The sequence below is a fragment of the Equus asinus genome, chromosome 3 (assembly GCF_041296235.1).
Source record: "Equus asinus isolate D_3611 breed Donkey chromosome 3, EquAss-T2T_v2, whole genome shotgun sequence".
Lineage (NCBI taxonomy): Eukaryota > Metazoa > Chordata > Mammalia > Perissodactyla > Equidae > Equus > Equus asinus.
This window is the reverse complement of record NC_091792.1, coordinates 124,231,536-124,251,335: the sequence shown is the minus strand read 5'-3', so window position 1 is coordinate 124,251,335 and position 19,800 is coordinate 124,231,536. Positions and strand designations below refer to the sequence as shown.

The 19,800-nt window shown below is 36.1% G+C and overlaps 1 protein-coding gene across 3 annotated transcripts in view; it reads right to left on the bottom strand.

Annotated features, from left to right (window-relative positions):
• Positions 1-19,800, bottom strand: part of GABRA4 (gamma-aminobutyric acid type A receptor subunit alpha4) — a 63,809-nt gene that overhangs the window by 22,860 nt on the left and 21,149 nt on the right. For all 3 annotated transcript variants that reach the window (XM_070505953.1, XM_014857139.3, XM_070505952.1), the window contains exons 7-8: positions 19,624-19,776; positions 13,520-13,779 (exon numbers count right to left, since the gene is read on the bottom strand). In XM_070505953.1, coding sequence (XP_070362054.1) covers positions 13,520-13,779; positions 19,624-19,776 — 413 coding nt within the window. The remainder of the gene's footprint in view (positions 1-13,519; positions 13,780-19,623; positions 19,777-19,800) is intronic.

Below are 19,800 nucleotides of genomic sequence, written 5' to 3'. Positions count from 1 at the left end.
GCAGATCCCAGCAAGTGATATGGAAGAAAGGACACCTTACTCAGTATTTCTTTTCTCACTTTCATACTGTTGATATCACCCTATATGTTTCAGCTCCAAGTTTTACGTCTTCTTGTATCTTGTTTTTTTCTTTTTCCCCACAAAGAGGAAGACAGTGTAATGACAAAATCCCTGAGAGTAAAGCAACACTATCTATCTGTCTTACATTGTAGAACAGTTGGCCTGTACCTTGTACAAACATTGCAGTGCGGAACCTTTTTACTGCTCTGTTTTCTTTAATTTTGTCTGTCTTAGAACTTAGAAACTGCATAATTCTATGATTTCTGATACTGTGAGTAGCTAGTTGCACTTAATGGCTACCAAATGACTGCATAGTAATCAGGAAGTTAAGCACAGCCAATAATTAACTTAAATTGTCTCATGAGATTCTAAAATCCCCTATTGATTGTAATTTTAATGTTTAACCCATTATAGCATGCCTATCAGAGTCATATATATCTGCATTGCTTTTTGAAATATTTAACTTCAATACTCGGGTAAATTTTCACTGCCAGAAGACTGCTTACACCTTTGCTCCATTGTTAGGAGGACTTCTCTTTAGTCTGTCGGCCAAGCCAGGACATTTTAGTCCAGAACAAAGGCCATAAGGACAACAGGCATAAACTTGGGCACTTGCAGACTAAGAAGGACGAGGTCAACCTATTCATTATACATCAATTGAAACAAATAATAAAAATTTCCAATTTGCTAGGAATTTGAACATCACATAGAAAAAAATATGCATGTTTCATTCAAAAAACCATGTTTAAATCTTTCCATATTCTATCTCAATGATGCTTCAATATACTTCTTTAAAGTATTTTTAATAACAAATTTGATGAAATCAATTTGGCTATGGTACAAAGGATATAACCCATTGTAAATGTGCACAAATGAATGATTTCCAGAATTTTGAAAGATGAGTATACTTCATAAAGAAATACTGTGGGAAAATAAGTATAAGAGAAAAATGACTTAAAAATGGAGAGCTAGTAATGGAGAGATTCATTTCTTTTAATTAACAAAAAACAAACAGGATTCACCACATAAAATCTCACTCTATTTTTATGAATTGCTGAGGGATACTAATACAACTTTCTGTCAACAGATCAAGTCCCCATTGACCATAATCTATTTCAGTCCCAAAATGTATTTTTGTTCTGAGGATAATAGGTAACCTCCTTGCTGCCATTTTTAGATCAGCCCATTGGCAAACATTAAGCAGAAAGCATGTTAACATTTTTGAAGCTCAGCTAAGGCTTTAGCAAAGTGGGTTTCTTGCTTGCAGAAGCAGTAATAGTGAGCTGGGCACAGGGGAGAATGCCTGAGGAAGCTCTACATCTGTATAAGCCTCAATGCTTCAGGTCAAAATAAAATAAACAACGGGGCTGGCCTGGTGGCACAGTGGTTATATACATGTATTCTGCTTTGGTTGCCCAGGGTTTGCTGGTTTGGATCCCAGGTGTGGACCTACACACTGCTCACCAAGCTGTGCTGTGGTGGCATCCCACAGACAAAATAGAGGAAGATGGGAATGGATGTTAGCTCCGGGACAATCTTCTTCAAACAAAAAGAGGAAGATTGGAAACAGATGTTAGCTCAGGGCCAATTTTCCTCACCAAAATAAATAAATTGATTAATTAAATAAATAAACTAACAACACAATCCTACTGAGAGCATTAAGACGCCCACAGGGGAGGTGCTCTCATCCTGTGCAGGCACACGGAATACAGCTTCAAGGTTTTGACATTCTCAGCTTCAACCAAAATCTCTGACTTGAAAACAAATAAACTAATGAATAAATTAAAAACTACTAATCACTATAATCACTAGGACAATTTCTTACTAATTACCTGTTTGGCTGTCAAAAAGAGGCAGCTGATAAAGGAAATTACAAGTCAGAGCTAGGTCTCATCTTCACTTCAAAAGACCATTTTTTACCTTTTTTAGATCATTTTTAACAAGCAAAAATGGTATTTTCATATGGTTCAATCTAATAAAACCTGTTTCTTTTCAAAACAAATCACAGGTTCATTTCTGCATAGAAGGGCTGGCCAGCGAAGGTCAAGTGCCCAGCCCACACTGTCCACTCATCACTGCTGTCCACATTTTTCAGGGAAGTTATCTACTCTAGGAATTTAACTATCAAGCTACCTTATGCTTGTCCAGCTCTTGCTTACTTTCTGGGGAAGCACCTTTCAAGCTCCACAGAGGCCTCCTTTTCTCACCTTTCAAACAGGATGCCCTTATCAGAGCTTCTGTATTCAAATCAGCTCTCAGAAAGGCATCAATTAGATCCCTTTTCACACAAAACCAGGGACCATTTCCTTGTGTTCTGGGTATATCCCGAACAGTAGAATTGAGCAGGACGCTCACCTCCCATCTTGTAGCCCCTCTACACTTGGAGACAGAGATAACCCAAGCCACAAAACCAAGAGTCAAAGGCAAGCCAATGAAAGGGCGTGGAGGGGGGTTGCTTCATATGGGAGAGTTCCAAAAAACTAAGTGGTTTGGGGTCAAGAAAGGAGTGATACAGATTTCCTTCAGTAATCCCAAAGCTCTCAAAAATTAAAAAAGCAATCCAAGAATAAGTTTATGGGAGTTTTCTCTGTTATTGTTGTCATTTAGGACTTCTCTTTCCCGTTACTATTATTAATAATATTTTGCAGGTATTATATTGCATTCATTCATTTTTTCATTCATTGATTCAGTCAGCAAATCAGATGGGCATTTACTAGGTACCAGGCTCTGTGCTAAGCATTGGTCTTAAAGTTTGTATTCTTCAAAATGTTTGTTTTCAATCTGTCCAATAGACTAATCCCAGATGTTCACAAGTGCTCATGGTTGGTTAGCTAGAGACAATAGTATACTCACTTTGTATATAAAGAGTTGACTTTCTGCTTTTTGGATACAGAGTCCTCCCCACCTTCTGCCAAGTTCTCTGAAAATGTCATCCCTCAAGTGCCAAAGATCTTGCCAAAGAGAGAGTATAGATATGCTAAATGGTGGTGCTCCTCTACCTCCACACCTCCTCCCTTTATCTAATATTTTCACGGTACAAATTTTTACTTTCAAGGGACCCCTTGATATCCACATTAAACTGACTGGCCTTAGAAAAACCTTCCAGGGTGGCAAAAATAGAAAGTGTTCACAGAGAAACTAAACCCACTGTCATCCTCCACCCCAATTCTCTTCTCTGAATCTTCTAAAGACAGCCTTTCCTCTGACTATGGAGTCCACAATTATTTTCAAATAGCCAAATAAAACACAAGTAAAATGAGACAAAAACTTTGTTTTAGCCAATCTTCCCTCTAAAGAGAGAGATAGTTTGAGAGAGAAGAAAAATTCAGTGGACCACATTGTTGGTGAGTCATGACACTGGAGAGAATAGAGAAATCCCCATGCTAGTCATCTATATGAAAATATTACAGTTATAAAAATTGAAGTCAAAGTTCAAGAGAGAAAAACTGAGAGAGAAAGAGTAGAATCCTACAGAATAACTAAGCAAGAGGAATGTGAAAATTCAGGATCACTAACAAGGGCAGCAGAAAAGACTTTGAGAAAGAATACGAGGTATTATTCAAGCAAAGAAACTAGGAAGGGTAAGAATCATGAGGGATCTGAAATACTAGAAAATATTTAGAAAAACACATCATGCCACACAACCTGATTGTAAGGATCCTCTCCTTAAATTGACCAAAATACATAATTATCTTCTACCGAAGACTTTTTATGCATAATTTCTCTAATCTATTTAAGTGAAATGAAATAAGTAATATCTGAACTGAGGATTCTTGAAACTTCTAAATCATCTGAGGTAAGTGAAAAGCTAGAGATTTAGCGATGTATATTATGTTGTGGGAAATTAGTCCCTCAAAATAGCAAAAGGGAAATTGGCAGCTTAGCCAAATAAACCAGAAGGAATGAATAATCTTACTCAGTAGTTTAGGGAAGAGAACTTACTGGAAAATGTAGCTAAACATTGAGGGAATTTGTTTCAAGCAGCTGTATATTTTTGAAGCCGAATTTTTTTTAAACTCTAACAAGAAGTGCTGGCCCACTCACATTGCTAACATAGATGAAAAAATCACCAAATTAATAAAAATTTGAAACATCATTTTAAAAACCTTTTAATAAAATTTCACCTGTGAAAATATGTATGTGGTTCCTTCATATATTGCTATCCCTGGCAACTGAGCCTGTATCTCAGTCGTATGAGGAAGGAAATCAATCACTAAGTATTTCTTGAGCACTTGCTAGGTTCTGAGCAAATTTGTGCCAGATGTGCTGGAAAGTAATAGAGTAAATGGAGAAGTAATAAAAATTCCAATACAATACAGTAATAGCTGATTAATTATACAATTCTAGAATGATCCTTAAGCTAGTCTGTAAGTATCACAAACCAAACTAATGATACCTACAGTAATGAACTGGTTCACTTCTTTGCTGCTGACCGTCAGTAAAATACACCTCAACACCAGGCTGAGTTCTCCCGCCAGCCCCTCCCGAAGTTCAGCACGTTGCTTTACAACAGTCCTTGGTCCCTACAGAACATCTGTTCCCCTTGATTATTTACATCACTGTACCTTGTCACTTACCATAGTCTAATTTCATTTAGGGTCAAAACCACCTCTTGAACTTTTTAAAAATTTTCCCCATAACCTTTAAAACTGAATTCTTCTGAATGTATGTTGTAAGTAAATATTGTTAATTGAATCTATTAATGCCTGTAAGATAAGTTATTTCAAACCAAAAGTAATAGTAATACTTTTGAATGCTTAAAATATCAAAAAATTGGGAAAACTATGGGTTAGTCTACAGTTTGTCAAAATGACTGTGCTAAACCACTTGGCGATTTTTAGCCTTGAAAAAAACCCACATATATTTTATGCAAAATTGGAGATTTGGAGACTGTGACTAATCTTCTATGACTTTGGCTTCTATGTAAACTAAACTACTAGCTAAGGGATAGGACTGCTTTATAAATGGGGTAGAGTTTCAGAGTATGGCTTACGCTTTCAACAATGTGAACATTAAGACAACCTTCAGAAAAACTGGGAACAGGGTGAGGCGTGAGTATGTGGCGGTAGGCACAGAAGAAGGTCAACACTGGTGGTAGTAGGCTGTAACTGAGGGGTAGCAATCTCTAGCTGTTGTAAACCTAGACTCTGGAGCCTGACTACCTGGGTTTAAATCTAGGCTCAGTTACTTCACAGCTGTATGATTTTGGACAAATCACGTAGGCCTCGGGGTCTCCATTTCCCCACCTGTAAAATAGGATGAAGACAGGCCAGGATTGCTATGACAATTATATGAGTTAATATATGTAAAATGCTTCAAATACTCTCTGGTACATAGTGACACAGTACCAGTTGATGCTGTAACTGCTGTTGGAACTGTATGGATTTTTGCTGTATAGGTGCACATAAAATAACCTGAATATTTAATTTGATCTGATTAGGTGAGCCCAAAAAGAACCAACGTCCCTCTAATCAGTTTTTACTAAAGCAAGCGCAGGCTAAAGAGCACAAAGCAAGCTGGCATTAGTGATAGAGAGTGAGTGAGTTTGTAGGAACACACATTTTTAAATTAGAAGGGAATTGGATATAATCTTGTCTAACTGCATCATCTAACAGATAGAGAAATGCAAACCCAAATATTGGATTGTATGACAAAAACTACACTGGAGAACTGAGAGTAAAGATAAAAATCCCTTCGTGCCTAGCTGTTTTCTCAAGGGTGAGAGGCAGCACCATGGAACTGAAAGTGTCCGAAACATTTCACCCAGGCTCATTTTCCTCAACCATAAAATTACGTGGATAACAACACAGCCGCTTATCCCAGGACTCATTGTGGACATTAAGATAACACATGTAAAGCAACTAGCACTATATATATATATGGCACATCACAGACACTCAATAAATGATGATGATGATGATGGTGATATGCTACCTCTCCAAATTCTATGTACTAAATAGATAGACTTCATGCCTTCTTCCTTTGCTATGATATTTGTAAACAGAGAATACATGCAAATAAAAGAACAAATTTACTGTTAATCTATATCTGTACCACACACACACCTCACACTACATTACACGAGGTTTGTAAGATGCCCCACTCCCTCCTTGAACCATAGCTAATATAAGTAGCCTTCTTAATGAGGCATTAAAATTATGACGTTTCCCCTTCTGGAAGAGGACAGAGCCTAAATTTTCAATTATGAAGCTAATGTTGGCATTTTCTTCCCATGTGATGTTATTATCAATAATTACCAAAATATGCACAATATTGTTTCAATAAACTACTAAAATTGATTGTTTCTCCTCCCTTTGTCATTTTGAATGATATCCTTTGTCACTTTTTGCTTTTCAAGGAAATAATTTGAAGTCTCAGTTTAACTTTCTCTGATACAATTTATCACGATTCCCTCTACCTCTCCTTGACAGCATTTTGCACATTTCTCATTATTTAATTATTTGAAATTAATCGTTGAATGTCTGTCCTTTCCACTACCCTCATATCTATGAAGGGAGTGAGCACAGTATTCCTAGAATACTGATACTTAATAGGTGTCCCATAAATATATCCACAAATATAACAGGTTCCCAGTATATAATCGGATATGTAGATCGGCATTGCATCAGACAGGTGTAAGGCAGCAATGAAGATTTGACACTGAGTTTGCACTATGATAAGCCTGCTTGGATTATTCTAATCAAGACTCAGACCACAGTTCCAGATACCAAATATAGTCACTCACAAGATTAATAGCCTGTCTCCTTCACTAGACTAAGTTCCTAGGTTTTGTCTTTGAGTCCCCAATGCCTTGCATGGTGACTGGTGCATATTAGTTGCCTGGTAAACACTTGTTAAATGACTAGAATTGCTCTCACGGGTTAGCAACCTGTAAATTTCTCAGGAACCTGCACAAGACACACAATAAATCTAACAGATGAAAAATATGGCTGAAGATGAAACATAATTCAGATATTCTTGACATTTAAATCATACAGTTTAATAATTGTGCAATTAAACAATTACTCATTGCCTAAAGAGCACTACTAACTAAAGAACATTCTGAACTGAAAAAAGGTATGGGTTTGGGGAGGTACGACTTATATAAGATTTAAAGAATGTCATTAAACTACTGTCACAGACACACCTAAATGTCAAGTGAACTGACAGTACTGCTTCATGTCCTTTTTCAAACTGCCAAGGAAAGGGATTTTAAACTAAGTTAAGAAATGAAAGAAATAAGGACGAGTGGAAAAATAAAAGGTTTTTTTGCATTTTAGCTTCAACTATTTAAAGAACATCATTTCTAAGAGGAATTTGGAGAATGATTGAAACGAAAATCTGAAACTGACCTAGTTTGTACACCCTATTGGAATAGAATGAAGCTTGCATATTACCAAGGCCTGGGGAATCGTGTTTAACATTGATGTCATTCACAGCCACTGATATGACTAAAATGACCAAAGGACAACAAACTATACTTTCCTTATACTGCATAGCTGCACTTGTAGATTTTTTGCTTTGCTCTCTTTGTTTTCAAGACCTCATCAGTTCTCTGTTGCTGCCCACTCTCAAAGTCCAACTGCTGACAACTGTGCCTCAGAATGCTAAGAATGAGTTCTCTGCTGTTTTAGATGCTCACAGTAACCTGGCTCTAACTCACTGCTTAACATCTGCCTGATGTTCACATTTGCTCTGGTGAGAAAGAATTTTACATAAAAGACAAATGTTTTTTGAAATTGGTGATAAATAATTGATTTTTAGAGGCGATACATTTCTTATTGTCCTGTTCCTATAGTTGGCTCATCATAATCCACCAATAAACAATTCTAACTATTAAACCCTGTGCTATGTGCTATCTGGGAAAATAGAATGAAGCCATCGTCAATTTTATTAAGGAGCTTACCATCTAGCTAGGTAAATATAGCAGTCACATATGAAACAGTTTATGGTAAATACTTCAGGATATTATCAACGATAAATTCTGCAATGTGTACTTTAAATGTTGGTGGTGCTTAAAGAAATAAAGGATAATAATAATCACAGTTATTATTTACTGGGCACTAAGCACTGTACTGTGTACTTCACATGCATGATGTAATTTAATCCTCACTATAAGCCTTTCCAGTAGGTTCTACTATTGCCCTCAATTTGTAGATGTGGATACTTGTGACCATATCTTTGAGATCAGTCAGAATGAGCCAAATATGGAAAATAAGGCTGGGAGCTTGACTTTGAAGAATGGGTTGTAAAAAGGGAGATTCTCATGAGTACACTTGAATTATTGAATCCAAGGTGTATCTCGAATTACTTATACATTTTTTAATCATCTTCTTTCTTAAAGACTCTAAGCAGAGCAAATAGCTCTTTAATTTTACAAATATCCCTGTAAGAATCAACGAACACTTTAAAATTGAAAAGTCCATGAAGAACTGTCACAGTGAAATGGAAACAGACAACAGAATTAGGTAGATGGGAGAGAAAAGGTATGCAGTGAAGTATGCACTTGTACTTTGAAAAAAGAAAGTCATCATTATTGTGGGATAGGGGAAAATGTCCTGCTATGGAAATTTCCACCTAACTAAACTTGAACTAATTAACTTCTTTATTAAACGTGCTTCATTGCTCTTCCCTATCCTAGTGAATGATGCCGCTATCATTCATCTCCTCCTCTGTTTCCCTCATCCAACATTTCTAATCAGTCATTAAGACCTGAGGCTTAAAAATATAGGGTTTACTGGTCCGGCACTGCCACTTACCAGATAGACGAACTTCAGCAGATTACTTGATCTTTAACTATCAATTTCCTCACTGATAAAACATGGATAATAACAGGACATATTTTATAAATTGTTAGAATTAAATTATATATAAATGTCCGTAGAAGTTCTTCTTACTGGCACATAAAGAGTATTCAGAGTATTTTGCTATTGTTTTCTATTCATAAAAAACCTCTGCATTGGGCTGATTATAAAATAATATTTTATATATCTATATATATTTTAATGGCTATCTTTATAGACACATAATAAATTAAATACTATAAAATAGAGTTTAAGAGAACAAACATTGCACTCAGACATAGCTGAATTAATTTAAATATTGTGTTTACCATTTTCTAGCTGTATTAGCCTGAATTAGCACTTAACAACTGCAAGCCTCAGTTTCTTCATCTGCAAAATAGTTATTGTGAGCTTGAAATTAAGTAATACATGTGAAGCATATCACATAGTACCTGACACAATTTAAGAGTTCAAGAGTCATTATATAATTGGATTTTTTTCACAAGATGCAATGTGCATACATTCCAACCAAACAAGGACTATAGCCTCTATTTTCAAGTGACTTTTTTAAAAACACGATTTTTTAAAGAAACAGTCTCTTTTTATTTTATAGTTATTTTCCAAATCATCTTATTAATCCAAATCCCTTGCATCAGTGAGAGAGTAGGTACTCTAAGAAGTAGAAAGGGTATGGAAGGATAGAACCACAAAAATGGAGCCCAACTCAAATATTGGAAGGACAATGTCAAAGGCAGAATCAAGGTAGTTTTGAGGTAGAAACAAAACAGCTGCTTTGCCTCCTGAGATGCCCAAAGACATGCTGAAGCTGCCCATAACTGCTCTTAGATTCTCCAACCGACCTTTTCTCCTTGCTTCATAAATATTCCATAAATCATAAGCCTTGCAATTCCCAAAGAACAGAAATGTCACCACAAACCTCTGCCAGGCCATTAACAGTCCATAGGTCACATATAGTGACAACAAAACAAACCACTAGTGAGCTTACCCAAAGGACTATCGAGTTACCAAATGTCATGTAGACTCTGAAGGCAATTCCAAACACAGTTTAAACACAGCAATATCATTCAAATAAATAAACAGCCATACAAGTTGAAACACATATTAGAATAAGCAAAATTCAGCTGTCTGGTTAGAATCTCTACTGGAACTCCAAACCTTATAAGATTCTTAGAATATTTCTTTCCAGTAACATGTTTTAAAACTTTGCTCCTAACACACTCTTTCCCCTTATTGATTGCTTTCTCCTTATGTATCTTTTTCTTTCTGTCTCTCTCTTTCTCCCTCAATTTTCATGTGTTCTCAACCTTCAAAGTTGAACCTGACCCTGAAGCCATTCAATGACACAACTGACACTCCAAAGCCAGCTGCGCTCTGGCAGCAATCTAGAGTCAGGAGGATGGGCGGGCCAACTCATTCATCACTGTCTTTAGAACACAGATATTCGTCAACTAAACTGCTGTGGAGATTCAAATTATCACACATATATAGTTACACATTGTAGAGGACACAAAGCATATGATCCATATTTTGACTAGATTTATTATAAAGTCCTTCCTAACCCTTAAATACTACGACTCTATGCCCTTCACAAATTTCATCTTCTTGATCTTGGTTTTGCCATTAGCACACAGCATGTGGTCCATGCTGCCAAGAGGAGTTTCTGAATCAGAGTGGACTTAACCAATTGGATGTGCTCAACCAAGCATCTACCAGCGATGGCAATTGCTATAGTCAAGAGATATGTTTCAAGGAGCAAATAGATGATTATTGGTTTTCTTTTCACCTTTTGAAATTCTGAAGAATACTTGTACTCTGGTTAAGGGGTACTTTCAAGTATTTACAATATTGTAATACTAGCACAAGGAGTCTCATCATTTTGCAAAAATAAAAAGAGAATACCATTAACTCATTATAAACAGAAAAAGTTATATATACAAAATATGTCTCTAAATCCAGAATCTTTGGACTTGAGCAAACCTGGGGTTGGGGGAGTTAATAGCAACATGAAAGAGTCAATATATTTTACAATTTCAACATTATTAGAAAATAATAAGTTGAAACATGTTGTTTTAAAAGTTAAAGTTAACCATTAGTGAAATAAAAATGTGATATAGTTTCCAAAGTACATGAAAAAAGAACAAAGAAGGAAAATTTAGCAATAGAGATATATTACAAAAGTTAATATTAAGAAAGAATATAGGGGCCAGCTCCATGGCATAGTGGTGAAGTGCGGTGCACTCTGCTTCAGCAGCCTGAGTTCAGATCCCGGGTGTGGACCTACATGCTGCTCGTCAAGCCATGCCATGGCGGTGACCCACTTACAAAACAGAGGAAGATTGGCACAGATGTTAGCTCCAGGCTAATCCTCCTCAAGCCAAAAATAAGGGGGAAGATTGGCAACAGGTGTTAGCTCAGAGCAAATCTTCTTCACCAAAAACAAAAAGAAAGAAGGAATATGAAAAATATTAAAATCAGGCCAAATAGAATTCAAGGGAAAGGTAGGAGATGGGACAAAAAATAAAAGGCTATTTTATGATTAAATCCATAGACTGATATTGAAACAGAGCAGTTATGACTCTTTACATGTTGACTATCACAGCATCAAAGTGTATAAAACAAAAATAGTTAAAATGCAAAACATATTAACAGAATCTCATAATATTAATGGGATAATTTTTCATATCTTTCTTGGTATTTGAAACATCAGGAAGACAACAAGTGACTCATTAAAAGGGTGAAACAATAACCCTTTAAGTAAAATTAATTTAATAACTAAAAATCAACTCCTTCCAAATTGCTATCAAACACATATAAGTTTTTAGCATAATTCAGGGCAGAATAAAAGTATCAGTCACATTCAAATCTGTACAGGTAACATTCCTGAACACAGCATGACACAAGTAAGATAAGCAGCAGAGCTAAATAAACAAACAAAATCACATTTGGAAATTTTAATATTATCTTCCAAACAAGTCTTAGCCATAGAGAGAAACAGAACATAATTGCGGAATATTTAACAAATAATTATGATAATTTCATATATCAAAAGTTATGAATTATGGCCTAAGCTTTATGCAAAAGAAATCTCACCGCAATAAAGCAAATTTTATTATTAAATAAGAAACAGTGAAAATAAATTAGTAAGTATTAAACTCAAGTAGCTAGAAGAAGAGTAACAAAATTAACCTGTAGAAAGATGGTGTTAAAATAAATTATGAATCAAAAGTTAGAAAACAGAAACAGTAAAATAAATATATAAATAAATCAAAGGCTTGATTTTTTTAAGGGAACAGTAAACTATGTTTATTTTTATTTGTTTTTTAGATCATCTGTCTCCCTCTCCTCATCCTACACTTAATTTAATTAATTAATTAATTAAAGTTTAAATGTAAACTCCACAGGGTAGGATATTTGCTGAGGATTTTTGTATACTGTGGATTCCAAGACCATAAATAGGGTCTGGCACACAGTTGGCATTAAATGTATATTTTTTAATGAGTGAAAAACTGAATGAATGACTAAGTAAGGGAAAGAGTTAACACCTAGAAGAATAAAGTTGATGATGTATATATGCTTTGATTTGGGCACACGCAGACAAAAAGAGTTTTGGGTCACCATTTGTGGCACCAGCCATCAGGGTGTGTACAAGTGACCACAGACACCTGTCTGCTGATTCAAGAAAGAAGCTGAGTAGAGTAAGAGTGAGGGAGAGAGAGTAGAGATCTGGGGAGATGGGGAGGGGGGAAGAGGACCTGTTGACATGAAGATCTGTTATTTTTGAACAACTGGAGTCCATGAGAAAAAAGTCACTTAAAAATTTTTTTTTAATATCAAATCACAGATGTGCCCAGTGTAAATTGCTGTAGCTCTTATTAGGCTTTCACATCCTTTTAGATCTGCCCCTTAGGGTGAGAATTTTCAATTTTGGATGTACATCAACTACAACTATGAGCCCTCTTACTTATTGGTTTTATTCGTCTTAAATCGAAGCACAGGCTGCACCCAGCCTCATGGGGTGACTCTAATGTGGGGCCATGTTAAGAACCGCTGCTTTACTTTGTTCACTGAATTCTACTAAAATGCCTTTCCAACCCACTCAAAGATATCCACAGGTTCCCCTTAATAGTACACATAAGATTTTGCCCCTTTCTGTCAAAAATGTTTAATTCTGAAAAAAACTTTCAAACAACTAGTTCCATGTACATCTAGCTCATCCAGAGCTGCTTAATTTTTTTTTTTTTAAGATTTTATTTTTTTCCTTTTTCTCCCCAAAGCCCCCCGGTACATAGTTGTATATTCTTCGTTGTGGGTCCATCTAGTTGTGGCATGTGGGATGCTGCCTCAGCGTGGTTTGATGAGCAGTGCCATGTCCGCACCCAGGATTCGAACCAACGAAACACTGGGCCGCCTGCAGCGGAGCACGCGAACTTAACCACTCGGCCACGGGGCCAGCCCCCTGAGCTGCTTAATTTCTAAGTGATTAATCATGGTTTTAAAGTTTAAATTCATAATTATCATTTTATAATTTCCTGGATTTTTAAATTGACTTTCAAATTGTCATTGGGATTTTTAGGTTTTCGGTTTTTCCCCTGGTGATGCAAATGTGACCAAGAAAAAAGCTGAAATCTTAAACTGAAGGAGATTAAGTCAAATACCTGCAAAGGTACTTCAGGATGCTTTTCTCTCAGCACTGGAACAGCTGGAATTTCCTGGAGAGCTTTCGACGTCTTCTTTTTGGCTTTTTCCATTTGAATATTGGTAAAATAGTTGACAGCAGCAAACTCAATAAGGGCCGAAAATACAAAAGCAAAGCAGACAGCTATGAACCAGTCCATGGCAGTAGCGTAAGACACTTTGGGCAAAGAATGTCGTGCACTGATGCTCAGTGTGGTCATGGTGAGGACTGTGGTTATTCCTTCAAAGCAAAAGAGACAAAATACTTTACCATTACTTCTATGCAAAACATAAACAAACAAAAAGACTTAGGTATTTGGTGGGGTGCAGGTAACAAAGTTTGCAGTAACTCAAATCAAACCATCTGTGATGGAAGATTTGAATCCTAATGGTTCAGTGAAACTAGCATAGGCTTTGGAGTGAGAGAAAGATATGATTCAAATCCTGGCTCTTCAAATCATTGGCTCAGTGTGATTTGGGCTTAGTTAGGAAAACTCACTGGACTTGTTTTGATATCTACCTATTGGGTTTGCTGTAAAGATTATAGATACTTACGATCTTTAACTGAATATTACCTATTCAATTAAAATAATAAATTACCTGTTATGAAAGAGCTTAGTTTATATAAAACGATAAAGGTATATTCCATAGATTTCTAGAGCAATTTGGCTTTAAAAATATTGGACATCTATTACCCATCAGTTTACGGTCAGCAGGAAAATATTTGCAACAAGAATAGAGTCACTTCTCTTTCATCAGCAGGCTTCTGAAGCATATCGTCTCCAGGGAAGCCTTCTCCTGAGCCTAGAAAAAGGTTAGTTCCCATTCTCACTTGAAAAATTCCACTTGCCACCAGAACTATAGAGATATGCATTATTTAAGGATGCCAATATTTGTCCAAGTGTCCCTTTCTGCACCTTTTCCTATCTGTAGATCTAATCCATGTTATCTAGCTAATCTTGGAAATTTCTGTGGGGATTTACTATATCAATTTAAACTCATTCTATGTGTTGCCTAGGATAGCTCCTGAACTGACCCACCCACGTGTTTGGGGATAACAATGATGACGATGACGATGATGAAGGTGTCCAAACTATATACTCCAATCCATGCCAATCCCTGGCTGAAAGTCAAATAATATATGTTAAACTGAAGAGATAGTGAGCCCTATGGAACAATAAAAGAAGCATAATATTTTGATTTAGGGAGAAATGATATTGTCTCCTCAACTCAGCACTGAATTCTATTCTGCCTTGTATTGTTCCCTGTATGCAAGACTTGTTTCCTCAACTTGACTGAGCATAACCTCCTTGAGGGCAGAAGAGTCTAACATTACTTCAGGATTTACCATAATATTTCACATAGTGTCAGGCACACGATAAATGCACAGTACATATAAACTCACTTTTTCAGCTCCAGTGCCTACTGAATTGTCAATGTCTAGAACATGAAAAATTAGACCAACTGTGCAACACATGAGCTATAGATCTTTTAAAAACATTCCATAGACTACACGGAGAAAGAAAATTGAGGACTTGGTTGTACTCCCTAAGAAAAAAATTCGTGATATTTTTGACATTTATATTAGTCTAAAATAGATTTTAAAATGTATTTATTCAGTCAAATACATAGATATCTAACTATCTATGAAAATGCACTAAGTATTGTGATTTCATTGTACTTTGTTTCAGAAAGAGACTTTAGAATTTTCAGGCCTCTATTGTAAAACTCAGAAAAATGGCACCGTTCCCATGCTGGCTCTGAGCTGTATGAACAAACCTTAAATTAATTTTGAAAAATTTTAGCTACAAAGTTTAAAGATAAATCAAAATTTTTCTGTTTTTTCATAACAATTTAACCTTAATGGCCTATTAAGAATTCAAAAATGTTCCACAAGCTTCTTAGAGATATTTCCTATAATATTATAGAAATTAGTCTGAAAGCACCTGGAAATAAAATATGAACAGTGAAGTCTAAAAGAGAATACTACTCTGAGAAGAATTCACAAAATTCTACAAAGACCATAATGTGATAACCAGAAAGAAACTTCAAACTCAAATATAAGCCATTTAGGATTCTCCATGTTGCTTTGAGCATTTTTTTTTTTATAATAGAACAAATTCTCCTGAGGACAAGAAGTAGTAGTCTTCATTTTCTCCTGCTTTCATGCAAATAAATTCCCTTATTGATGCCAAGTAAACAGTATATTAATGCAATTGCTGAGCCATAAGTCCAAAAATTAATTTCTGATTGTTAGAGAGGGTAGATCACAAGGTTCATGAAGACGTTAAACGATGTTACGGACATCATTGCAAAAAAGGCTAGATATGTGGCCACTTTCCATTTCTCTTTCATTGTTTTGAGTCAACTTGATTTTAAAGTTTGTAGAATAGCCCTTCAGTTATTATGGTTCTTATTTTATGACTGTTGGCAAAATTAGGAAAGTAACTGGCATGAACAATTGGCTAAGCGTTTCAAGTCGTCATCCCTTTAGACATTAAAAAACTCTCTCTGCCTGGAGTCCAAATTTAAAGAAAGCACTAGCATGACAAGGATGTGCTTATCATACCTGCTTTTAGCTGGAGCATTTACTTAAACACCAAAAGAACAGCAAACAGAAGCCAACCGTTCAGATAAGAGGCCAGGCTTCCGCTGCATCTAGGAAGACGGTGCATCTGTGGTAAATGGCTTAGCTGGCATCTACCCTGAAAACATTTCAATAACCATAGAATTTTTTCTGACACATTCAAGTATTGATGCCAGTCCCTGTTTTTAGAAGCTGAAAATGCACCATATTGGCTGGCCCAGGAGCTGGGAGAGGATGTGTAAGAGTAGGCTAAGACTGTACACAAGAGTGAATTTTTGGCTGGCCACTCCTAAAAGATGAACTAGTAATGATATAGATATGCCAGCTGGCATTTACTCAGGTTTAATGTTTTACTATACTGGAATAATTAGAAAACTTAAAGGCATACCACCTTGGAAAGAATTTAGCACACTCTACTTCTCATATTTACACTGATTTTTTTTTTTTGGTTTTATTTTTGCATGATCTCTAGAAACATCCCTGACCCAGCAAATTCTCTCCTTGAGTGAAGAGGGAAATGAGAATTATAGAAGATAAATACCAGCCCAGAATTAACTTTTTACCGAAATCTCATAGGAAATTGATTTCTAATGCTCCTCAAATGCTTAAAACTTAACTTCCTTAGGAAAATATCATCCTAGAGTCTCAATGAACAGTTTAGTAATTACCATTCTGACACATCTTAGGTCTTTGAAGACTTAATTATTGGGCATAATTTCCCTTGTCAATCAAAACCAACATCTTGGCACATGAGCACAAGACAGAGGCAAATGGGAAAAGCTACCCACAGAATACCTTCAGCACACATCCATACAATCTCACTCAGCAGCTCTGGAATTCTCCACAAGCCCCCACATCCCCATGCCCCCTGTGAAGATAAAAGGCAGAGTTCTCAAAGTTAGAAATTTTCTTGGTCCATCTGTTAAATGGCAGAGTTCTCAAAGTTAGACAGAAATTATCTTGGGTCCATCACTTAAACAGGTGATTTTATACAAGTTTATTAATCTCATTTAGTCTATTTCCTCATCCATAAAAAATTAATAATGCATACCATGCTGACTTATTATGAAGATTAAATAAGATGACCCCAAAAGTATACAGCAAATCTTATCATCATTAGTACTAGTATTACCAGTATCCTCACTATATGCTACTTAATTTCCTTTCAGTGTCTTATTTGGATAGGAAATATTGTTTGGGTACAGCTGTAATCAATGCTATCCCTCTGGATATTCTAGAAATTTCTATTATTTGGGGATAAGAGAGACAGAACAGTGGCTATCAGTTTGCAATCAACAAAGAAATTGTTCAAAGCTTATCAACCAATCACAATAACTATAAAATACAGAGGACTTCCCATTATAATACCAAGTAGTGATTCTCAAATGAGGTAGATGGCAGCATGGACCGTCATAATAATAAATGACACAAATAGGATTTACCACGTGGTAGGCATTTTTCCAAATGGTTTATTCAAATTAACTCCCTTAACGCTCACAGCAACCTATGAGCTAGGTACAACCATTCATCCTGTTGTAACACGTGAGGAAACAGGCAGAAGTAACTCATTGAAGGTTCACAGCTAATAAGTGGTAGACTTCGGGGTGACAACCTAGGCTAGCTCACTCCAGAGTCTGTGCTATGGCACTATCATCTCTTCATGAAAGGCATCATTGATGGGTCAGTATTTTCTGTTCTAGATTCTTCAGGACCATAGAAAAGAATATGATAATATGTGGACAAGTGACTACTATTTTAAACGATGATAGTTCCTGAAATACTAATATTATTTGTACTGGGAAAATTTAAGGGACTTTGGTCTGGCACTTAGCCTCAGCAGATACTTCCTGCCCAGTCAGGCTGCCCTTGAACATGATGAGTAGACTCAAGGTTAGTGTCAGCACTAAATGAGATAATGAGTATCAAGAATTTAGCACAGTGTCCGGTATTCCATAACAGAAAGATATATGTTTTCTTTCAAAAACAATTAAAAATCAAGGAAATCAAGTCAGAAAAAAATAGATCTCCCTGAGATGATAGAGTATATGGGAGAGAGTAACTAATATGTACAAAGTCCTCCACATACTCTGTAATGAGTACTGTGCATAACTAAATCCTCACTAGTCTATGAAGGGGACATGTGTTATCATAATCTTATGGGTGGAGAAAATTAGTGGCAGATTTGGGTTTTAAACCCTGACCTATTGGAGTCCAAAGCTTAGATTTGCTGTTTTCTCTCCTTCTTTTTCACACTTATTTTTAATAGCTAAAATTCATTCAACACTTGCAATGGGCAGTTATTCTTTAATTGAACCCTCACAACTCTATGAAGTGGATAGCACCGTTATACCTGCTCGCCACCTTTCTGAGGTCACATCCTGCCCCCAGCATTGACCCTTCCATAACAGTTTCCCCAGTAGGATTCCAATACCTTCTTGAGTGAACCTAGGATTAAAGGGGTGGGAGGGGGAGGTCTATGCAAAAATATCCCCACATTCAGGTCCGCTGAGAACACTAAGATGCCCTTATCAGCAGTTCTCTGAATGGAGAGGGAGGTGGGATAAGAAGTTCCCACTCTCCCCAGCTCCTTGGCTCCAGCATCCCTTCAGCTACCATGTGACAAGGATATTATACCACAGCTTTGATCCCATCACATAGAAAAAGAAAAGGGAGATTAGCATCTCTTGTGAGGACTATATCTCCATTTCAGAGCAATTCTGATCATTTTCATTCTTATCCCACTACTGAATGCTTTTTCTGCTCACAATCAATAGAAAAAGAATATAGAAATATATTGAATTAAATAAACATCATTATAACTAATTTTATTTAAAAGCATGACTGATATGTAAAACACTTATTAACATCTATAAAAATTTAAAACTCATGTCTTCTGGACTTCCTATAGTTTAGAATAAGATATATAGGAAGCCCCTATAAAAACAAAAAGAATAAAATGTGTTCAGAAAAAAGATGCAGATAGAATATAACAATGAGCTAATAAACTAAGCATATAATACCTTCCAATTCAATGCAGCTAAACTATTTGCATTGTGTTTCTCTTCATTAAAAGGAAAATTATTGTAAGGCTTTCTTATTCAGTCAACCATGACTTTTATTTGTTTTATTTTAAGCACCCAGTGCATTTCATTTTAACACCTTGATTATGATTTTAATTCAATTACACAGCATTAAGCTAGTAGCCCAAGAATATTACCAAAAGTGAAATTAGATCCAGATTCATGCTTGATCTTCACCTGTCTGGTCTCAACAGGGGAAGTCTGATGGGGCCCCAAAGAATGGACTGCCCACATCCTTTCAAGCCTTATTACTTTGTACAGGGTAGATAAAAATGAAAGTTTGTATGATTCTTTACTCAGTACAGCCTGATATATTACGGCTTAATATTTTCTTAGAAATGATATCTAAGGCTATTCCCACGAATCATGATCAAAAGGTAATGTGGACAAAAATACCCAAGAAATGAATTGCAATTACCAAATACAGTCCTAGCTGGAACTGATTCCTTATTTATCCAGAATGAAACTTGAGAAAGAATCACTGTCATAATGCATGGAATGTACGTCTGAATCATAAAATAACCCATCTTCCGTCTGAGGTGGAAGTAAACCGTCATAACAATATATTCACCTACAAATAAAACATGAGGAAAAT